The sequence below is a fragment of the Canis lupus genome, chromosome 11 (genome assembly GCF_011100685.1).
Source record: "Canis lupus familiaris isolate Mischka breed German Shepherd chromosome 11, alternate assembly UU_Cfam_GSD_1.0, whole genome shotgun sequence".
NCBI classification, from domain to species: Eukaryota; Metazoa; Chordata; class Mammalia; order Carnivora; family Canidae; genus Canis; species Canis lupus.
Window position 1 is genome coordinate 61,896,218 of NC_049232.1, and position 24,162 is coordinate 61,920,379.

General features: G+C 34.8%; 1 protein-coding gene and 1 long non-coding RNA gene across 2 annotated transcripts in view; one reads left to right on the forward strand and one right to left on the reverse strand.

Moving 5' to 3' along the window:
• Nucleotides 1-24,162, forward strand: part of TMEM38B (transmembrane protein 38B) — a 52,009-nt gene that overhangs the window by 10,469 nt on the left and 17,378 nt on the right. The window contains 4 exon segments of the mRNA XM_038553015.1: nt 5,568-5,724; nt 17,926-18,110; nt 18,878-18,965; nt 23,547-23,664. Coding sequence (XP_038408943.1) covers nt 5,568-5,724; nt 17,926-18,110; nt 18,878-18,965; nt 23,547-23,664 — 548 coding nt within the window.
• Nucleotides 513-23,642, reverse strand: LOC119873962. Its single transcript, XR_005367089.1, has 3 exons — nt 23,521-23,642; nt 18,511-18,583; nt 513-904 (listed from the first exon to the last, which is right to left on the reverse strand). It is a non-coding gene; the product is annotated as an uncharacterized LOC119873962 (long non-coding RNA).

A 24,162-nucleotide genomic window follows, 5' to 3' on the forward strand; every position in this document is an offset into this window, starting at 1 on the left:
CTAAATGAATATTATCCCCAATACCTGCCACCCCAGTCTTAATCAGTGGTGGAAGAACGGTCTCAGAACTGTTTGTGTCAATTGGCCATTTAAGTTTAATAGTAAAAGACTGGTTAATGATAACAATGCATCGTAAAACCTTCAGAAGGAAAGGAGAATGTTTTGTGGACCATTTGTTTTTTTTTTTTTTTTTTTGTGCGTGTGTGGCAGTTTTAAGTTATTAGTTTTTAAAATCAGTACTTTTTAATGGAAACAACTTGACCAAAAATCTGTCACAGAATTTTGAGACCCATTAAAACAAAAGTTTAATGAGAAAAAAAAAAAAAAAAAAAAAAAAAAAATTTTATTTATTTATGATAGTCACAGAGAGAGAGAGAGAGAGAGAGAGAGAGGCAGAGACATAGGCAGAGGGAGAAGCAGGCTCCATGCACCGGGAGCCCGATGTGGGATTCGATCCCCGGTCTCCAGGATCACGCCCTGGGCCAAAGGCAGGCGCCAAACCGCTGCGCCACCCAGGGATCCCTATTTTTTCTTTTTTGAAGATGTGGGAAAGCAAACAATCAACTTGTTGAGTTCACACAAAGAGTAAGTGCTGGTGCCAGGATTTATACCTGAGTAGTTAAACCATAGAGTCAATAAGCACTCTACATTAAGCACTCTGTAATTGCTTTTTTTTTTTTTTTAAGATTTTATTTATTTATTTGAGATAGTGTGCCTGTGTATACAAGTTGGAGGTGGGGCAGAGGGGAGGGAGAAGCTGACTCCCTGCTGAGTCTGATCCTTGAGCGGATCCTGACTTAGCTGAAGGCAGACAGGCGCTTAACCGACTGAGCCGTGCAGCACCCCTCTGTATTCCTTTTCAACATGAAGATGGTGCAGTATGGAGGAAGCTAGTGACCATTACCTAAGAAAAGATAATACTCCTTTGTCAGGCTGACTGACCAATGTTATAATCAGTCACCACTCTGTGGTGCTCTAGTGCCCATATACATATTTAGGTAGGTAATAATATCTAAGTAGAGACATAGCGGTATCATAGCTTACATGGGGGTTTGGCTCTAGAGACAGCATGTATTATCAAAATAATTCTTGAAAATTCTTAGGTTTAAGGAAGTTGCTACACTGAAGATTGATGTCCTGCCTCTTAGTACTTTTCTCATAATTGATTTTTCTTCCAGATTTGGAACAGGTCACCATTTCTTGAGTTCTCACCAGATGTATATCATTAAACCTTGGCATCACATGTTCATTGACAGGATATGTACACCACAGAAAATGCACATCTGCCAACTCATGTTCACTCCTGGGCACGTTTTGTTGTGTGGAATGGTGGGTTGCACTATTTGACTTTATCTCCTTTTTTCTCCCTGAGCACATAGAGATGAATTTCCATGTTAATACAAATATGATGATGTTACCCTAACAAATTCACACATGCATTTATGTAGTTTGTTTTGTTGTTTGTTTTTGCATAAATGGGCATTTTCCTAAGAGATAACAACAACTTGGTTATATATTCTTGCAGACCTTATTTTATGTATTATTTATATGTATATGTACTGATCGAAATACATGGTTTTCTGTACAATAATGATTTCTTATTGTACATATTGTTTATATACATATATAAATATTTTTTTTGTCTATCAGTGCATGTAAAGCTGCTACATTCTTTTAAATAGATGCATTGTATTGGGTTGGGAATCCCTGGTGGCTCAGCAGTTTGGCGCCTGCCTTTGGCCCAGGGCGTGATCCTGGAGTCCCGGGACTGAGTCCCACGTCCAGCTCCCTGCATGGAGCCTGCTTCTCCCTCTGCCTGTATCTCTGCCTCTCTCTCTCCCTGTGTCTTTCATGAGTAAATAAATAAAATCTTAAAAAAAAAATAGATGCATTGTATTCCACAGATTGGGTGTGACATAATTTGTTAAAATTTTGTTTAATTTTATAATTAGTAATAATTTAGTTAAAAGAATTCAAATATGATTAAATCATCATAATATTATATCATTATCATATCATAATCAATATAATTAAATAAATTTGACCATCCTCACAAATCCCAGGCTTTCTCAAGAGATATAATAGGAGTTAATTTTGGTGTATTGCATACCCTTTTCTGTGCATTCCATGTATATGCATCTTCCCATGTTAATATTGCTATATCACACTCTTGATTGCTCCTGTATAGTATTCCATACCACAAATGATCATGGTTCGTTTAACTCTTCTCTGATGATAGTCATTTAGATTTTTTTCATTTTTTTTCACAGCATTATAAACAACACTGCTTTAATATTCTTGTATGAAATTCCTTGGACACTTGAGTCAGTTTTAAATTAAAATTTTAATTTATACTCCCAAGTTACTCTTTAAAATGACTTTTAATACTCTTACAGCAGTATATGAACTTCTTCACATTGTTGCCAACTAATAAGTTAATATAAATACTGAGCTGTACATTTTTTTACCAGTTGAATGTGTGATATGTATTTGGTCATTTATATTTCCTGCTTTGTGACTTGTCCATTTTTCTCTCGTGTTTGTTGTCTTTTTCTGTTGATTTATTGGAATTTGCTTATGTAAGTTGAAAAACACTATTCCAGTCTTTTGTCATATAGAAGTTTTGAATTTTAGTAAGGTCAAAAAAGTCTTTTCCTTCATATCTTTATTCAGGTTAAGTACTTTTCTTTCTGTTGTCAGCGTGCTAGATTTTTTTTGAAATTGGGCGTGTTGAATTTTTAAGTCTTTAATTGTCTAAATGGGAGATGATAATACATTTGTTAGTATAGTAAATGATTTAAATGAATTTTAGGGACGCCTGGGTGGTGCCTGCCTTCCACCCAGGGTGTGATCCTGGAGTCCCGGGATTGAGTCCCTGCATGGGGCCTGTTTCTCCCTCTGCCTGTGTCTCTGCCTCTCTCTCTCTGTGTCTCTCATGAATAAATAAATCTTTTAAAACATGAATTTTAAATATTGAACTCTTTTAATTTGGATAAAATCTACTTGTCTTGATTTATTATCTTTTCAAAAAACTACTGATTTTAATTCATTACTAATATATTTGTGCATTATACTCCTAAACTAAATTATACTGTCTTCTTCCTTTCCTTTCTTTCTTCTCCTCCTTCCTCTCTCACTCTTCTTTCTTTATAATGTATGATATTGGATTAATCATGGAATGATTTAAGTTTTTCTCCTTTGCTGTATTCCATAATGGTTATATAGCATAAAAATGAGTAATCCAAGAATATTTGGTAAATGTTTTCCATTAATTTATCTGAGTTGGCACCTTTCTTAAGATAGATCTTGGCCTTGTAGGTTTTTTCCAGTTATTTATATGTTCAAGTTTTCTATCTGTTTTTAAGGGAATTTTGATAATTTATGTTGTCCATTTCTACTGCATTTTCACATTTATTATATTAAATGGATGTTGTTTTCCTGTAAAACTCTATAAAAACTATTTCTTTATTTTTCCTTCTAATGCTTTGCATTATTTTTGTTCCTACCCTGAGCCCCTTTCTCAGACTTGTTGAACAATGGTCTGTTTTATTGGTTTTTCCAAGAATAGCTTGGGGTTAGCTTTATTGATTGCCCATCTCCATCTTGCTATTTTAACTTCTATTTAATTGGTTTCTGCTTTTATTTTTTTATTTTTAAAAAGATTTTATTGATTTATTCATGAAAGATCTGTAGAGGCAGGCAGAGACACAGGCAGAGGGAGAAGCAGGATCCCTGTGGGGAGCCCAATGTGGGACTCAAACCCAGGAGCCCAGGATCACACCCTGAGCCAAAGGCAGATGCTCAACCACTGCACCACCTAGGCATCCCTGCTTTTATTTTTATAAATTGCTTCTATTTCTCTGGTTGAGTTTATTTTTATTTTTATTTTTTTGTACTTTCCCTTTGATATTTCAAACTTACAAAAGAGTTGCCAGAATAGGTCAAGGAATTCTCATGTACTTTACCCAAATTCATCAAGCATTTATGTTTTGCCCCATTTAAAATTTTTTTCCAGCTTTACTGAGGTATAATTGACAAAATTATATATATTTAAAGTGTACAGTTTGATGGTTTGATATGCATGTGAATTGTTACATGATTATCACAATCAAGTTAATTAGCACATCCATCATCTCACATAGTTACCCCCCCCACCCCGTGACTTAACATCTACTGTCTTAGCAAATTTCAAGTGTATGAGATAGTATTGTTAACTGTAGTCACTATGCTGTACTTTAGATCTCCAGAACTTCCTCATTTTAGAACTAGAAATTTGTACTCTAGCATCTCTGAGTGTTTTTATTTATGCATTACTATTTTTTTCAAAACCACCAGAATGTCAGTTGGAAGCATTTGCGTAGTTACTTCAAATTACTTAAGTCTGTTAATATATAAGAACTATAGAACATTTACTAAAATCAGAACATTTAACAGTAATACAACACTATTATTAAGCCATAGTCCATATTTAGATTTTGTCAGTTGTCCAAAAAGGTCATTTGTAAATATTCTTTCCCATTCTAGGATATGATCTAGAACATACATTGCATGTAGTTGTTGTCTCTTTAATGTTATTTAATCTGGAGCATTTTATCAGCCTTTTTTTTTTTTTTTTTTTGGTATGTGTTTCTTGACTTTGACATTGCTAAAGTGTAGGCCAGGTTTTTTCCCAGAAGTGCCCTCAATTTGGGTGTATCTGATTAGATTAGTTCGAGTTATATATTTTTGGTGGAAATACTGTAGAAGTTAAGATGTGTTTTCAGTGCATGATAGCAGGAGTCACCTGATGTTTGTTTATGGTGAGGTCTGCAAGGTTTCTCCACTCTAAAATTATTTCCCTCTAATTAATAAGTAGTTTGTTAGGAAGCATTTTAAGATAATGTATATATATATGTTCCTCATGAGCCTTTCACCTCTGGGTTTATTTTGTTATTCTGTTTCTAGCCTGTTATGTTAAAAGCTAAGTTTATTTCAGCTTTTATTTTCTAAAGTAATTAAGATAATAAATTTTTCTTAAAATTTGCTTTGATGTATCAACTGGAAGTACTTAAAACAGGGCTGGGAATGAAAGGAGAGAGAGTAGGTAGGGAGATTGTTTATAATAATGTGCTATTAGGAAACTGGCAGTAAGAGGCTGGACAGAGTGTTTTAAAGGTGTCCCGATCACCTGTGTCTTAACAAAGTGCTTACAGTCTTGGTTTAAAGAACAAAAGATAGAGTTTATAATGATTGTGATTGTCGCACTTATGAGTAAGGTTTTGAAAGTCATGAAGTTAAGTTCATTTCTTTCTTATTTTTTTTTTTATTTAAGATTTTATTTATTCACAAGAGACACAGAGAGAGGGGCAGAAACACAGACAGAGGGAGAAGCAGGCTCCATGCAGGGAGCCCGATGTGGGACTTGGGCTCGATCCTGGGTCTCCAGGATCATGCCCTGGGCTGAAGGCAGGTGCTAACCTGCTGAGCCACCCGGGCTGCCCAAGAAGTTTTTCTTTAGTGCCATGGGCACCTTAGGGTTTATTCAGTGTACAGTTCTCTCAGAGTGCATTTCCACTTTGCTGTTCCAGGGGCTGCGGCGGTGGCACGGAAGAACCCTTTTTCAAGCTGGTTTACTGCTATGCTCCATTGCTTTGGTGGAGGAATTTTATCCTGTGTGTTGCTTGCAGAGCCTCCGTTGAGGTTTCTTGCAAACAACACTAATATATTACTGGCATCTTCAATCTGGTAAGCTGCCATTATGGTGAACTATGAGACATTTTAAAAAATTGTTTTGTAAATTACTAATAAATGAAATTTTTTTCTTTATAAAACCTATCTTATGTTCTTGAAAAGTTAATACATGTGCAAAGGAAGGAACCCAAATAAAGCTGATGGTTTTAAGTACAAAGTCTCTTTCTCACCCTTCTCATTTATCCTGTCCAGAGGCAAGTTTGTTACCTTTAGTGGAAGCTTGTCAAATGTGAAAGGAAACCAAATATTTGACCCCAAACTTACTAATTCATACCCACAGACATACAAAAGGATAAAATCAAGAATGCGACCAACTACACAAAAAGTCCAGGTGATTATTATGATCCATTTATAATTACCATTCTTATTATATTCTATGTTGGATTTTTCATCGCCTTATGGGATTTAACATTAATTTTGTTAATTTTGTTTTATTTATTTTTTATTTTTTATTTTATTTTTTTAAAAGATTTTATTTATTCATGAGAGAGAGAGAGAGAGAGAGAGAGAGAGAGAGAGGCAGAGACACAGGCAGAGGGAGAAGCAGGCTCCATGCAGGGAATCTGACATGGGACTCTATCCTGGGTCTCCAGGATCAGGCCGTGGGCTAAAGGTGGCGCTAAACCACTGAACCATTCGGGCTGCCCTAATTTTGTTTTTAATCTAGTTTTGAAGTGAAGAAAAAATGTTAGTAGGAATGGCTTTGGATTCTTACAAATCCAAAGATTCAGTTATCTTTAAGAAGATTGATCCATCAAGCTAAAAAAAAGTATAATACACATCAGAGTGGGTTTACAACATCTGAAGCAGAAACTATACTTTTGATTAAAAACCATATCAAATATAGAATATTAGGAACACTTAAAGTTCATTTTTATTGTGATAATTTTTAAATGAGTATGCAACCAGTCTTAAAGGGGAATATTATACATAGTGGTGGCAATGAGAAAAAGTAACAGTGGAAACCTGTGTTAGTAGAAACAAGTAGGAGTAGAATAATAAATTTGATAGCTAATATTTACTGAGTTGTTAACCGTATATCAGCTAAATTCTTTATATTCATATTTAATCATACACGTCCCGTAAGGTAACCATTATTTTTGACATTTGACAAATGAGAAAACTGAGGCCTGGAGAAACTTTGCTAGAATTTACAGTTCAGTATTCATATTCAGATCAAACCCAGGAAATTTGACTTTAGAGCTTTGACATGTAACAGCCCCTGTCTCTCATAATTGTTTTTTTTGTTTGTTTGTTTTTTGTTTTAAGTGACTTTACCCCCAGTGTGGGACTCAAACTCATGACCCAGACATCAAGAGTGCATGCTTTACCAACTGAGCCAGCCAGGTGCCCCTGTCTCTCATAGATTTGTTTAATCATCTCTTAAAATACAGTCTTCTGCTTGCTATATGTTCGTTCTTTCTTTCTTTCTTTCTTTCTTTCTTTCTTTCTTTCTTTCTTTCTTTCTTTCTTTCTTTGAAGTACAGTTGACATATAGTGTTATATTAGTTTTGGTGTACAATATGTTTCGAGAGTTCTGTGCCTTACTCAGTGCTCATAATGGTAAGTGTACTCTTAAACCCTTTTACCTAGTTCACCCATTTCCACTTCTCCTGTATACTAACCACCCTTCTTTGTTGCATGGACAAAGTGATTATTTAAAAATAAGTTAGAGGGGTGTCTGGGTGGCTCAGTAGGTTAAGTGTCCAATTCTTGATCTTAGCTTAGGCCTTGATCTCAGGATGGTGAGTTCAAGCCCTTGTGTTGGGCTCCTCCATGCTGGGTGTGGAGCTATTTGAAAATAAGAAAGATAAAAATAAGTTAGAACGTTTTACTCCTATGCTCATTAGTTGCTTATCCAATAAAGAACAAAATATAAAAAAAAATAAAAAAGAACAAAATCTAAAACTTTTACTATGGCTTATAAAACCCTACAATATCTTCCCTTTTGTTCTTCCTGATGTAATGTCTCCATTGATTGTACTCCTGTTCATTCTGTTTTAGCCAACATTGGTTTTTATCATTTCTTGAGCACATACAATGTTTTTCTGCCTCAGGACCTTTGTGCTTGCAGTCTTTTCTCTGTAATGCTGTTTCCCCAAAAGGCTCATATTTTCTTTTTTCAGAGAGGTCTTCTTGACTGGAATAGCACCTCCTCTCCCATGAATATCACATAATCCTTCCTTATTTTTCTTTTTAGACTTACTACTGTCTGACGTATTATCTGTTTATTTCTTTTTATGTTGGTCTGTCTCATTCTTCTAACACAATAGCTTATCAGAACAGGGATTTTTGTTTGTTTTTGTTTTTTTTAGAACAGGGATTTTGTTTTGTGAACTGTGTGATAAGTACTTTTCTAGGTTCGCTAAATATATTAAAGAAATGCACTGCTATGTATTAGAAGGGATTTCTGTAATTGAGTAGTAAGGAATTACAGATCTTGATTATTTGATCCCTTAAATAAAATAAAATTGCTTGTCTCCAAGTGGATGCTTTCTTAGCTTAAATTAAAAAGTATGTTAGAAGTGGAAAATAAGAAATGCAATTTTACATAGTGAATTAATAGTATAATATTTAATTGTTAACCTCAGATCTTTTATTATTGCAGTTTTATGCAGGAGGAAATTGAGGCTTAGGGAATTGGTGAATGGCAGGGTCTGAATTCAACTCAGCATTTGGACCATGACTTTAACCAAGAAGAGGTTTCATTTGAACAGTTTTCTTTTTTTTAGGATCAAATCTTTTGTCTTATTTTTATTTACTTATTTATTACAATATATTTTTTCTTTAAAATTTTTCAATTAATATTAAACAGATACAGAAGAATATTTATAAAATAAATGCAAAGTATAAAGAACTGTGATATAAAAAAGGTGCATTCCCATCATTTAGAATAGGAATCTTTTTATTATAAAATGAAAATTCAGGAAAACCACAAAAAAATAAATATTTGGCCTAATGTATTATTATGAAGTATAATATACTTGAAGTTTTACTCAAGTAAGAAGTAAGTTTTTGCCATTCATTCTAGAAGCCCCTTCTGTGTATCTCATTCTAATCACAATGCTTTTCCCACCTTAACCCTTACAGTAGCATACCATTTATCCTTTTATGGTAATCACTTGTATATTTTTATGATTTTATCATCCAGATGTTCATCCCTAGACACTATAATTTTGTCATACCTATTAAAAGATTGATGTCTCTTAAGTCATTTTTATATTATAGATTTCCCCCTCCATTCCTTTTTTTCCCTTATAATTTATCTCTTGAACCAGAGCCATTTGACCTGTAAAGTTTTCCGTAGTCTGGAATGTGCTGATCGCATACACATGGTGCAGATCATTATATTTCTGAATTCTCTGTGTTTCTTGAAAATTGGTAGATTGATTCCGAATACAAATCAGATTCAGGTTAGATTCCTTTGGCAAGACCAGAAGGGGCCCCAAATATCTGATTTGCTTTCTTTTTTGTTGACGTTTGCACTCTTACACTTAATGACCGTATTAATTAACTGGGAATTACACAATGGTAATAGTCTAGTTCTGTCTTCTTATGTATTAGATGGAGTAGTATTATAAATAGATAACTTTCCACTCACCATCTATTATTTGGTTACCCAGTTGTACCATTCATGTAAGAATGGTAGGATAAATCCTTGATTCTTTCTTTTTATGTACCAGTTTTCATGATAATTAGTCCCCTGTCATCTTCCAAAGGTAACCAGTTTTGTTTTGTTTTTTTTTTTTTAGTTATTATGAACTTATGGATTTAAACATATTTCATAGGTTGCAATAAATTGCAATTGTCATTGTTGAAGTTCAATTTGTTTCATCTTTGGCAGATGGGAGCTTCTTCAGATTGGTTCTTCAGACTGATTAGCTCCTTGATACTTAATATAAGATTTCTTTCTTTTCTTTCTTTCTTTCTTTCTTTCTTTCTTTCTTTCTTTCTTTCTTTCTTTCTTTCTTTCTTTCTTTCTTTCTTTCTTTCTTTGAGAGAGAGAGAGAGCGCGTGCACAAGAGTAGGGAGGGTCAGAGGGAGAAACAGACTCTCTGTCAAGGGGGAATCCCACACATGGGGCTGGATCCTGGGACTCCTGGATCATGACCTGAGTTGAAGCCAGACTTCTAACTGACTGAGCCACCAAAGCACCCTAAGATTCATCTTGTACTTTTCTTCTGGAATCACTCATTTCTCTGGTTTCTCTTACTGAGCAATGGCATTTCAGGACCAAAATTTGAACACTAGAGTTGTTCATTATTACTGGATTGATACTGTTTCTAAGCCTTTTCAGTGGACAGAGCTAGGAAAAATCAGGATGAAAATTATTTATGAGTTCATATTAATATTTTTAATTCAAATTCAAGACCATAGAGCCTTCATTAAACTTTTCTGTTACCTCTGTGTGTGTGTGTGTATCCTTCTTTCACACTAAGAATTTTCTTTCTTGAGGGCACAAGGCATAATAGAATGTTCCAGCATTACTCATTTCTTTTATTCTCTATTATATATATGATACACAATAGCTTTGGAGTGACAGTACTAATACTACCATTGATGTGATTACTGAGAACATTAATTTTTTTTTTTTGCATATGTGTTTCTTGTTCTCTTCCCATTGTAAAAATAAACTATTCTACATTGTCATAGTTATAGCTATTATATACTGTTATTCTTGCCTTCCTAATTGTAATTCAATCTTAGTTTTATATTTTATAGTTAACTGTATGTTTAGTGCTTATCACCAGTCTTTATGTTTGTGTCTCTCTAGTAGTTTTGGTTGTTTGAAGCTTATATTCTAGGAGATTTACCACTGAGGTCCCATATATTGATGTTTGTGTCTTTTGTACCTGAAAGTCAGCTTTGCTGGGTATAAAATAATTGGATCACATTTTGTATCTTTGAGGATTTGAAAGTGTCACTCTATTTCTTATGTCATAAAACATTACTGTGAAAAAGTCTGATGATCATTTAATTTTATTTTTCTTATAAGTCACATACCCTTCTAGATGCCCAAAATATATTTTTTCCTGTTAAAGCCTAATAATTTAAATAAAAGAAGTCTTGGTGTTGGTCATTCTGAGTCAGTATTTTTAGGTTATGTGGTATGTTCTTTTTAGTAGGTACATGCTTTTTTTTTTTCCAATTGAGAAAATTATTTTAGTATTTGTACTCTTCAGGAACTCTTATGGTTGTTATACAGCTCTTTGTCTTTCTTCAGTAGACTTTTTATTTTTTAATATTTTAAAAATATTTTTATTTAAATTCAATTTGCCAACATATAGTTTAACCCAGCTCTCATCTTATCATGTGCTCTCCTTAGTGCCTGTCACCCAGTTACCCCATCCCCTCATCTACCTCCCCTACTGCAACCCTTTGTTTCCTGGAGTTAGGCATCTTTCATGGTTTGTCTTTCTCTCTCATTTTTTCCCAGTTTCCCTTATAGTCCCTTTCACTATTTATTATATTCTATATTCTACATATGAATGAAACCATATGATAATTGTTTCTCTGACTTATTTCACTCAGCATAATACCTTCCATTTACATCCACATTGAAATAAATGATAGGTATTTATCTTTTCTGATGGCTAAGTAATATTCCATTGTGTATATATATACATATATATATATATACCCATACACACACATATGTATACATATACACACACATATAACCACATCTTTATTCATCTATCTGAGGACATCGTGGCTCCTTCCACAGTTTGACTGTTGTAGACATTTCTGCTATGAACATTGGGGCACAGGTGTCCTGTCTCTTCATTACACCTGTGTCTTTGGGGTAAATATCCAGATGTGCAGTTGCTGGGTCATAGTTTAGAGGACTTTTTAAATCTCCTTTTTTAAATTTAAAATGTTTTCCTCTTTCTCGTATTTCTTTGAAGGTATTATTATGCTTATTTCTCTTTGTTTTCATTCTAGTTTGGTTTTCATTACTGAAGTGATTTCTTTTCCTTTAATATTTTTTTTTCCTGAGGATTGTATCTTCAGTTCTTAGTTTTTCTAATTCTAATATGTGTTGTTCTTTTATGTGTTGTATCACTTTTCTTTTCTTTTTTTTTAAGATTTTATTTATTTATTCATGATAGACATAGAGGGAGAGAAAGAGAGAGAGAGAGAGAGAGAGAGACAGAGACACAGGCAGAGGGAGAAACAGGCTCCATGCTGAGAGCCTGATGTGGGACTCGATTCTGGGACTCCAGGATCATGCTCCGGGCCAAAGGCAGGCGCTAAACCGCTGAGCTACCCAGGGATCCCCCTGTATCACTTTTCTTAATGTCTTTAGGTTGTTTTGAAATAGTAGGTCACAGTTTTTATCTATTTGGTGGACAGATTTTCCTGAGTGCTTTCATTGTCTACAGGGATTTATTCTGCTTTTTTTTTCTTTTAATAAATTTGTGTGAGATTTGACCTTGATACTTTTCTGTTGGTCATTTTTATGTGAAATTAGGTTTCTTGAACTTTTAGTGTAAGGTGGAATTCAGAAAAGATGTTCTGGCTTCATAGAGTTCCTGCTTCTGTTGTTTTTATAGTGTTCAAAAGATTAAGACCTGCTTTCTCAGATTCCTATGTCTCTTCTCCTTTCTCAGTTTGGTCTGAACCTTCCTTCTGTTGCTCTGTACTGCTGTTTTAATTCTATACCAGTGTTTTCTTCACCTGGGGCTTGTTCTGGGAGACAGCTTGGGTGGATCCATTTTGAAAGTTTATGGGGACTAAATTGTTTCAACCTCTTAGGAACTTCTTACTATGGCGCCTGGTATTGGAGAATCTGTTTCAGTTGTTTCCAAATTGGCCCATTGTGCTTTCTAGTGAATACCCATTTGCTATTTTGGAGTTGTTTTGTTTTTAGGTCCATTAGTTGCCACCTTTTTGCTCTCTTCTTCCTTCCAAAAAATATAGGTCCTGTGGGTGTTGGTGAATTGTCTCTTTCCATTTGCATTTTGGGATTTGAAGGGATACCTTGTCACATAGTTTTAAGCGTTGTGGATGGGGTTTTGATTTTGCTTTCTAGTTGCCCTGTTTTTATTAGGGTTTGAAGAGATCAAAGTCTGTACAGCCACTGCTGCCATCATCTTCCCTAAAACCCTTGCCATTAGTTTTGATGTCCCACTGCTTGACTGATCCCATCTCCTTTCTTCCTTTCTCAGAGATAACTATTACTCTTAATTTTGTGCTTATCCATTCCTTTACTTTTCTGTGCAGTTTTAGCATATGTTTATGTCCCTGAACAATATATTTTTGAAAGTGTTATATATGGCATCATGTGTATGTATTTTTCAGTGACTTTCTGTTTTTGGTCAGCCTTTTTTCTTGAGATTCAGTCTTATTGTGTATGGTTCTAATTTATTAATTTTCACTGTATAGCATACTAGAATTGTCATAATTTATTCATTCTTCTGTTGACAATTGTTTCTAGTTTTTTTTTCTCTTACAAACAATGTTGCTAAGAACATTCTGGTATATACTTGTGTACATGAGCAAGATTTTATCTTTATATTTGATTAAGAGTAGATTTATTGAGTTACAGAGCAAGTTATTCTTAAACTCTATTAGATAAAGATAATGCCAAATCATTTCTCAAAGTGGTTAACAAATTTACATTTCCATCATATTGCACTCAACCTAAGAACTGGACTTTACCAATAACTTACATATATTTCTCTTCCCCCATCCCATTTCTTTTTTTCTTTTTTTTTAATTGGGCGGGAGGAGCCCGCTGGGGGGGGAAACGGCCTGCGCCCCGCCCCCCCATCCCATTTCTATGTACTTTTCCTACAGATAATCTCTATCCTGTTTGTGTTTATCTTAACTTTCTGAAAAAGGTATATAATACATACGACTATACAATAAGTTTTTTGTTTTACTTGTTTTGGCCCTGTTTTAAAATGAGGTATCTCTGGGATGTGTTTTTTTATTTTATTTTATTTATTTGAGAGAGAGAGAACAAGTTGGGAGGGGGGGAGGCAGAGGGAGAGGGAGAAGCAGGCTCCCTGCTGGAGCAGGGACCCCCCCCCCCCCTCCTTCCTGTGCAGGGCTGGATCCCAGGACCCTGGGATCATGACCTGAGCTGAAGGCAGATATTTAACCAGCTGAGCTACCCAGGTGCCTCTGGGACTTGTTTTTTTTCACTTAACATTATATTACTAATGTACGTTAGTACATTCCTTCTCATGCTGTATAATTTATTAATATCTACATTTTATTCTTCTTCTGATGAACATTGTTATTGTTTACAAAATAATATTAACAACCACTGATAGAATACTCACTATGTCCTAGACTTTTTTTTAAGTGCTTTATACGTATTATCTCCTTTAAACCTCACAAGAACCCTTTGAGGTAGGTACTGTTTTATTCTCATTTAGCAGATGATGTAATTGAGGCAAGATGGGCTAAGTAACTTGCCCAAGTATCACAGATATCTAGTAGTTAGGTGCAGAATTCAGATCTAGGCTATCTTTAGTTGGCTTTTATGCAGTGTGTTGTTTTGGATCCTGAAAATGTAGACAAGACCTCTGTCCTCTCAGACCTTTAAAAATAAAAAATGGTAACTGTTTAAAGACACAGTATGTTTTACTATTTTATTTTTAAGGTTTTAATGTTGAGAAAAAATTGTAATCTTTGCTTTATTTGATTTTAATTTGAGAGCTAAAATGATTTTTGGAATGTACTTCAAACTCTAGCAAACTAAACTACGGGATTCTGTGAATGCACTTAATGAAAAGGCCATCTTTATTCAGTACAATAGCTCATAGTACTCACATGTGGATATTAGCACCATCTACTGGCAATGGGAAACAATAACTTGGTATGTCATAGTATAGTATTGTTTGGAAGATAATGTATACTTTCATAGGATTTTTCTTTTTGAAAACTGTTTCTGGGGAAATTAATATTTTGTAATTTTTCTATGTACTGGGATTTGTGCCCCATTTGGTTTCCTCAAACTTCCAAGTATTAAATTATGCGCATATGTATAACTGTGACTGTATTGTTTTGAGGAAAAATACAAGAAAAAGTGTAGTTTTATAGGTCTGTTATTCTCCAGTATTTTTCAAAGCATACATAAAATACACAAACTTATTAATTTGTTAGAGTAATAAGAACAAGAGAAAAGCTGTCATATTGGACTAACACGAACTGTATTTAATTTGTAATTCTGTTTTGGTTTAGTTAAGTAATGCTGTTTTTTTGTAGTCAGAGGAGTAGAATTAATAATAAAGTGAAAACAAGGGTTCTCTGATTAACCATGGGAAGAGTCTCTCTGCTCAGCCCTAGGTATTTACCTAAATTCTATTTTCATCTTTCCTACTTAAACTGGTTTAGCTTTCATTTGTCAATGGTCTGGCATCGTGTTGTATCCTATTTTAGACTAACTTCTATTATTTTGAACTATTCTTTGCTGTTTTTTCTTTCGTTTAACCTTTGTGACTTAAAAATGTATGAGAAATCAGTTGCCTTCTTATTCTTTCTTGTCTGGTGTTCCATTTCTTCTCCAGTGTTTTCTTTAGACACTTTATACAATGAAAGTTGCCTTGGATGTGATGATTTTAGTAAGAGGTGAAATGATGTCTTTACAAAAGGAGGGATGTGGTGATTGCTTAATGAGTATTGGTTGAGTGGTTCATTAAGGGAATTTTAAAAAGCTAACTTACGTTATAGAGCAAGAATGGCTGTTTAGGGAGCCATTAGTCTGATTTGTTTACTTGTGAATCTACTGAGAACAATAAACAATTGTTTTTTTGCCCTGTGGCTATTTAACACTTGAATGAGAACTGTGTTCTGTTTAAAATGTTAGCTTATTGTAGGTATACTTCAGCAATATCTGATTAAATAGGATAAAGCCTTGTTTATTTAAAAATAGCAATAATTACAAATTTTAGCTCTTATGCCAAAATGTCACATAGTTGAATATAAAAAGTCCAAGTTGCTAATAGTTTAGGTTTTTAAACTCATTTTAAAGATAGTCATGCGTAGAGAACAAAAATGGGGTCATTATACTGTATTCTTTTAGTTTTTGTTGTTTCTTTGAGTGTTTTACTTTTGAGCATTCATTACTGCCAAAGTCAAACCTAGTTCTTCTTTCTTAATCTGATCTATGGTGGATACCGAAGTATTTTTATTATATCTTAAAATATTTTTAAAAATTCTTATTTTGGGCATCCTGGGTGGCTCAGTGGTTTAGCACTGCCTTCAGCCCAGGGCCTGATCCTGGAGACCCAGGAGTCCCTACATCAGGCTCCCTGCATGGAGCCTGCTTCTCCCTCTGCCTTTGTCTCTGCACCCCCCAATCCCTGCCCCATGTCTCTTATGAATAAATAAAATCTTTTAAAAAATTGCTTATTTTATGTGTAACCTTTTCTTCCAGTACTTAAATCGACTTCCTTATTCTGTATTTAGAGAGAGAGGTGTGTAGAGGCTCTCAAAATATTTGGACATGTAAAATTTTTAAATGAATTGTTTTTAAAATGCTTTTTATTACTCTCAGATAATTTATTCCTTTCCCTCAAACTCTTTAATTATCAACTGATTCTTTGATTTGACATATTTTGTATTTTGTCTCCTGATTAACTACTAATAAATTATTTAATTTAGAGCTACTTTTCATCACGCTGAGTTTTAGGTGAGGAGATAACAAAATGAATGACATCTAAGGACTATTCTGATTTATTATGAGATTTACACCCTTTATATGTTATAGAAAAAAATTTGTAGAGATGTTGAAGCATAAGAATTGATTATTTTAATTGTACAGAGCCATCAGAATTTAGTGAACTGAGAATATTAAAAAGAAATTCCCAAAGTCAAATGTACATTATAGTATTTGAATGGGACCTTGAAGAATAGGAAGGCATTGGTAGGTGGAGATGAAGAAGAAAGAGTACTCGAGCCTGAACAAACCCCATTGCATCTTGCACTGGATCTCTGAAGTAGTATTTTAACAAATAAATTTCATATTCCATGAATACTTTTAGGAATTCTGACTTTATGAATCATGAATTGCAGTTCTTTTGGAAGACATATAATACTATGTTCTGCTTTAAGCATGAAATTGTCTGCCAGAGTATTTTAGAAATGGGAGAAAAAAAACTAGTGTGTTTTCCAGTTAATGCTGTTAGTAGACTGTATAGGTACGTAGAACAAATTAAACTTCAAAAAATAATGTACCTGGGCAGCCCGGATAGCTCAGCGGTTTAGCGCTGCCTTCGGCTCAGGGCGTGATCCTGGAGACCCCGGATCGAGTCCCATGTCGGGCTCCCTGCATGGAGCCTACTTCTCGCCTCTGCCTGTGTCTCTGGCTCTCTCTCTCTCTCTCTCTCTCTCTCTCTCTCAATCTCTGTGTCTCTCATGAATAAATAATAAAGTCTTTAAAAAAATAATAATTTACCTGAGAGAGTTATTTTTAAACTAGTATCACAATTTAATTGAAGAACGAGTTTCATATTTTTTTTACCTGAATGTAAAAATATTTTTCCTCAACACAAATCTGTCTCCTGAGAGCTATGACCTTTCTCTGTATTGGTCCTAGTTTATGTTCTGCACAGAAGGATACAGGTAAAGATGTTAATAGGGTTGAAATGGAGCCCTTCTCAGCTACTAAGGACTCTTCTCTAACTCCTTTTCCCAGAGGACAAAGACACTCCATTTAGAGAAGTCCCTACCTTAAAAGTGATTGTACCTTTACTTTTTTTGTTGGTGGATTCAGCTCCTACCATCTAGGAGAGTATAGGCACAAATTAGGGATTCAGTAAATACTTTTTGCATATAAAGACTATTCAGAAGTCCAAACAAGATGAAAGTCCCCTTTGATCATTTCTTTTGGGCAGATTATTGTGTATGCCTCCAGGATTTACAAAAATTGACTGCCCAATCCGTGGTCTTCTTGAAGTCAAATTCCTTGTTAATATGGATAATTCAGTTTGTCGTGCTTTGGAAAATTATTGCTGATATGCTGGGTTTTGATTTCTCTTTATTGCTGATCTTGTGATTTGTTTAAAATCTAAGCTTACCTAACTAAATTGGGTATATGTTAAATAATTTATATTTATATATTACATTTATATATTAACATGTTATACTTAATATATTTAAAATTTTATAAAGTATTAAAATATATTATAAAAAGTTATATTTTGTTTATACATTAAAATATTTAAATTTTAATTTCAGGTATATTACATTTTTTTGCCCATGTGACCTAGTTTCCCAGGGCTATTCTTTCCTACCTGTTCAACTCTTGGCTGCGGGAATGAAAGAAGTGACCAGAACTTGGAAAATAGTAGGTGGAGTGAAACATGCTAATAGCTATTACAAAAATAGCTGGATAGTGATGATAGCTATTGGATGGGCCCGAGGTAATATTAACATAATGTGTTTGTAAATATTCTGTTATTGATATGTTATTGCTACTGAACAATTCTCTAGTTACGTTAATGAGGACCACATACTTTAGTAACAGTATTTTGGGAAGAAAGAAGTCTTCTGTTCGCTAGTAAAGTTAATTTATAACTAGCACTTTGTTAGTACTAGTCATCAACTAGTCATCAACCGTATTTTGAGCCTATCTTACAATATAAAATCTTTATCATTGGTTTGATTAGTAGCTCAGAACTAGAGGGACAAATTGACTTAAGAAGTTATGTAAAAAGGATTATATTAAAAATTGCTCTTTTTTGTTTTTTTTTATCCAGAACAACTAGAAATAGTATTTAAATATGATTGATTATGGATTCATCTTCACTCTATATCACTTACCTTTATTGTTGAGTTCTTTTATATGTAGAAGTTGAACAAATTTCTCTAATCTCTTACTATACTGCACCTAAAACTAGTACAGGGAAGGAAATGATAAAGCAGAAAATTTTATTTTTCAGCCTGAAACAAACTCTTAGAAACATCTCTGTGCTTGAGGTTCCAATTTTAACCTTAATTATGGTACAATAGACAGTTGCCAGCTCTGATGAATGGGAGGAGTTGCAATTGTCTCAGTACCATAAATGTACAAGAAAACTCTTTCCTTCCTCCTCAAAATTATATTTTGGGGATCTTCTTCGAATTTTATGTTAGTTGTTTCAAATATTTCCTCCATAAAATTTATCTAAAATTCTTGTTTTATTTTTAGGTGCAGGTGGTAGCATCATCACGAATTTTGAACAGTTGGTAAAAGGAGGTTGGAAACCAGAAGCTGATGAATGGCTGAAGATGTCCTAGTGAGTTGGTATAAACTATACCGAGACCAGCTTTTTATCCTTAAATCTTACCAAGTATCTAAATATGGATGCAATGAAGCTGAAAAAAATAGTCATGATAATGGGAAGAGAATCAAGAAACTTAATCTTTCAAGAAGTCTGCTCTCTCAAATGCAGTTTTTAAAATAAATATTGATTCTTTTCTCTGTGAGTTCCTCCCCTTAGAAACCAAAGCTCCTGGATTGTTATGGAATTGTGGGAAGAGTATGTATTTATGGAGAGAGAAGTACATAGGAACACACTTCTGTGGATCGAAATGAATCAGTTGCAGGTTTTTGGCATTTTCATTAATGACTACAAACAACATCACTCAGATTTCAGATTTGCATGGTAGTAAAATGTTAAGTTTATGGGAACAAATCAATCCATTATTGTAAGGCCTTGTTGCTTTAAAAATGAGAGTTGAGCTTAATTACACATAAAAATAAAAGATTAAAGGAAATAAACCACTCTATATTTGTAGGGTGTACAGGTTACCTTTTGCATCCATTTAAGAGAATCTGATCATTAAATGCTATCTAAAGACACTGACTCATTCTTAAATAAGTCATGGGTGTATCCCTGATGCTCCTGCAAATGAAATAAAGAGATAGAGTTACTGTTACCACAGTTCAAGGAGGAAAAAGACTTAGGGAATAGTGGCCATAGTAATAAGCAAGGTGAGGAAAGACTTTATATTAAAATGGATTAAAAATGAAGGTTGAGAAGCAGTCTGTATGATGAAGTATATGTTTTTTGTGAACCAACAAATTCTATATTTAACTTTGAATGTACTCTTAAGTGTGAATGAAGTAGTTTAGAAATAGAACAAACAAGGCTTTGACTGATAAGTTATAAATAAGGCATTAATGATATTCAAGGGAAATTTTTCTCATTTTGTCTTAAATTGTCTTTTGTAAATGCCTTGAAAAGTCTTTCACAAAACATTTCTTGAGCTCTTATAACCAAAATCAATTTGTTTCTCCTTTGTTCAAAACCTTGGAATGACTCCCCAGATGGCCTGTAAGACCCTATAAGATCTGTCTTTCTTCCATATCCTATTTGCTTTGACTTGATTTATTACTATTTTCTCCTTTGCTTGTATCCTGGAATAAGCCAGGTAATCTGTACTGTATCCTTGAACAAATTTACCACATAGTAGATACTCAGTAAACATTAGATGAATGAATTATCAGTTGGTCAGGTGAGATTGATTACTTGTTCATTATGATATTTTGTGTATGAGTGTGTATATATAAATTTTCATTTATCTATTACCAAATACTTTTGCATAGTAGAGAAAGCCTGTATGGTCTTAGAGAATATATATATTGTCATAAACAGAATGATGGTAGAATTATGAATGTTAAAGATCCTGGTGAGGGCTCAAAAGAGAATGAGGAACATGATATTGGAAATTGGAGGAGAGGTGACATACAGTGGGAGAAAACTTAGTTGAGTTATGTACTACAGTTATGTGGAAAGTATAATTTGTGAGCAGTGAACTTGGATATTTAGTTGAGATTTTGAAGCAGTGTTAAAGGTCTGGACTGGTTTCTTGCTGCTTTTAGTAAAGTGAGAGAGAAAAAGTTCAATTGAGGGGATAACTGTTGAACAAAGAAGCTAATATGATGATTTGGAAAATTCTCGGCCTATCCAGATTGCAAAGGTGATTAAATTAGGAGATTCATATTTACGAAAGTCTGTTGTGGAGAGAAGGTAAAGAGTGTGGCTAGAAAACTTTTGCTAGTGTTAAATTAGGTGTGTGACTCATGGATCCATTCAGCCATCACAGCACAAGCTAGGAACAGACATGAGATTATTTAGGAAAGATATGTGGAGGACCATCTATTTTTTTTTTTTTAAGATTTTTAAAATTTATTCATGAGAGACACAGAGAGAGGCAGAGACATAGGCAGAGGGAGAAGCAGGCTTCATGCAGGGAGCCCGATGTGGGACTAGATCCCGGGACTCCAGGATTACACCCTGAGCCAAAGGCAGATGCTCAACCCCTGAGCCACCCAGGTATCCCCTGTGGAGGACCATTTTAACTAATGTTATAGATTCCTATGTCTTACGCTGCAGACCCACAAGGTTTTTGAAAATGTTATATCAGTAGAAGTACTGCCAGCTTGCCTGGAAAGGGACAAAGATAAGGTGAAATGAAGAGACTGTCAGACTCCCAAAATTCTTTAGGCAGGAAATAGGCTGATAAAACTGCTCAGCTGCAAACATGTGTTACCTTTCAAGAAAAAGGAAAAAATGACTTTTGGCTGGGAGCCACGGGCCTAGATGTCTGAGGCCAGGCCCACAGTTGGAGTCCAGGTGCAAAGGCCAGAGCCATGGGTGCAGAATGGATGGGTGGACTCACTGGATGGAACCTTATGTCACAGAGGATTATTCCCAGGCCTTGAAACCTTGAAACCTAATGGAGTTTGCCCTGCTGGATTTTGAAGTTGCACAGGACCAGTGACTTCTTCCTTCCTTTTCTTTCATTTTCTCTCTTTTGGAATGGAAATGTGTCTGTTACCCTATACGTATTCCACTGTTGTATTTTGGATGCACATAAGCTCATTTTCCAGTTTCACAGGAAACTAATCTCAGAATATTCTAATTGTGTCCTGATCTTTCAAACCAGTTTTACTGACATTTTCCTAAATCTCAGCTCTTTTCCAATTCCCTGTCCCATTTTATTGTCTGCAAAATCCTTGCTTTTCAGATTCAGTGCTTCTGAATTTATGCTCTAAGGGAATGCAATCCAAAATGGAATGTGAATATGCTAAGAGGATACCCATGATGAGACACTATGGTACACAACCCAAACTGTTAGAAACAAAAGATAGCAAAATGACATTAAGATAAACCTCATGCCTGTGACCCCTGGGTGGCTCAGTTAGTTAAACAACTGTCTGCCGTCGGCTCAGGTCATGGTCTCAGGGTCCTGGGATTGAGTCCCGCATCACAGCCAGCTCCCTGCTCAGCGGGGAGCCTGCTTCTCCCTCTGCCTGCCACTCCCCCTGCTTGTGGTCATTTTTATTCTCTCTTTCTCTCTCCCTCTCTGACAAATAAATAAAATCTTTAAAAAAGAGATTAACGTAATTCCTTTTTTTTTTTTATCTCATCCTTTAAAAATGTCAATTTGGAATACATTTTATAATACAGTTATATGTATATGTAATTTATAAGTTAATTGATAAACATGTATTTGTGTCTTAAAACACTTTTTTTGGTATTAATAGGGCTGCACAGTTAAAAAGCTTAGGGCAGCCCGGGTGGCTCAGCGGTTTGGTGCCGCCTTCAGCCCAGGGCGTGATCCTGGAGACCCGGGATCCAGTCCCACGTTGGGCTCCCTGCATGGAGCCTGTTTCTCCCTCTGCCTGTGTCTCTGCCTTTCTCTCTCTCCTCTCTGTGTTTCTCATGAATAAATAAATAAAATTAAAAAAAAAAAAAGTTTAGAGAGACCACTGTTCCAAAACATGAGTGTTACCCAGTCAACTGTTAAGCAAGGTCTAAACCCCTGTGGCCTACACCTAACCCTGTTTTGACTCAATCCTCAGCTTATAATAAATAAATAGTTAATTTTTCATGAAATGCAATTTGTCATATTTGCCATGTGGCATTCTAAGAGTTTATCATTTATCTTTCTCTAGTTGTAAGCATAAGCATAAAGCTAGATAATGATCTGTTACTGAGATACATACTTTAAATGTGTGGCAAATAAATAATACGAAAGTAATGCTTTTGTAGATTAACATTTTATTATGGATGTTAAAATTTCAGCATTCATTTATTAATATACTAACACTAATAGTCTATGCTGGAGTTAGCAAAGTAATGTGCTGGATCTGGCTTATAGTGTTATATGAGAGCCAATTGTGTGTATCTGTTTCTTTTCCATTCTGTACAGTAGCCTGAAATTTACTGTGATGGGAGTATTTACACCATGGAAATGGGAAAATACTAGAAATCAGGGCTTTCTTTTTTTTTTTTTTTTAATTTTTATTTACTTATGATAGTCACACACACAGAGAGAGAGAGAGGCAGAGACACAGGCAGAGGGAGAAGCAGGCTCCATGCACCGGGAGCCCGACATGGGATTCGATCCCGGGTCTCCAGGATTGCGCCCTGGGCCAAAGGCAGGCGCCAAACCGCTGCGCCACCCAGGGATCCCGAAATCAGGGCTTTCTTTTCCCACCCACCCAAAGGGTGCTTGTTTCGTGCTATAATGACTAATCTCCTTTTTCTGAGTCATACTGTGGAACATGGGACTTTCATATCTTTGTGATAAAGTATTATATGGTCAGATGTATTTCAGAAATACTGTATGTAGAAATGAACTCTATTGGAGAGTCACAATAGGTATGAACATTCTAAGATCTATGATATTTTATCAGGGAAATTATACTTTATACAACTTAGCACTTCTAAAACTTTACAAGTATATTAACAGAACTCATTTTTATCTGTTAATAACTCATTAAATTAATATTTTCCAGAGTACTCTTTGAGAAGTAAATGGAGCATATTTGTTACTTACTGACTTAAAGTATGTTTTATTTTCAGCCCTGCCAAGGTGACCCTACTGGGGTCAATTATCTTCACATTCCAGCACACGAAGTATCTGGCAGTATCAAGGCATAACCTTATGTTCCTTTATACCATGTTTCTTGTGGTCACAAAGGTAAGAATTCAGAATAGCTATAAATCAGTATTCTAAATTCTGTGTAACCAGAATTCTGCATACTAGGCAAATAACAGGAACATTTATTTTTTATTGTTATTACAGTCTAAAAAGGTAAATTTTGGGTGGTTTATTCATTGCATCCATGACTTTCTGAAACATAGCTCTTGTATGATTCTTCCTTTGACATTGGCTGAAGCTATCAGGAAAGATTTGCAGATAGTCTAACCATATATTGGAGGCCAGAGAGTAGTGGAAATTGCTATTGCTGATCAGAGACTGAAGACAGCATTGTCTCGTTTGTAAAATGAGGTACTTGGGCTAGGTGTTCTCTGAGGTTCCTTTAAGCTTTAACATTTCAGAATTTTATAGTAGGACATACTTGTGCTTAGTTTCTTATTATTGTCTCGTTGGAAGCTTTATTTTGTCTTGAAATTAGGAGGTAGTATGATATAAGATCACAGGTTTTGGAGACAGGCAGTCTTAAGTTCAAATCTT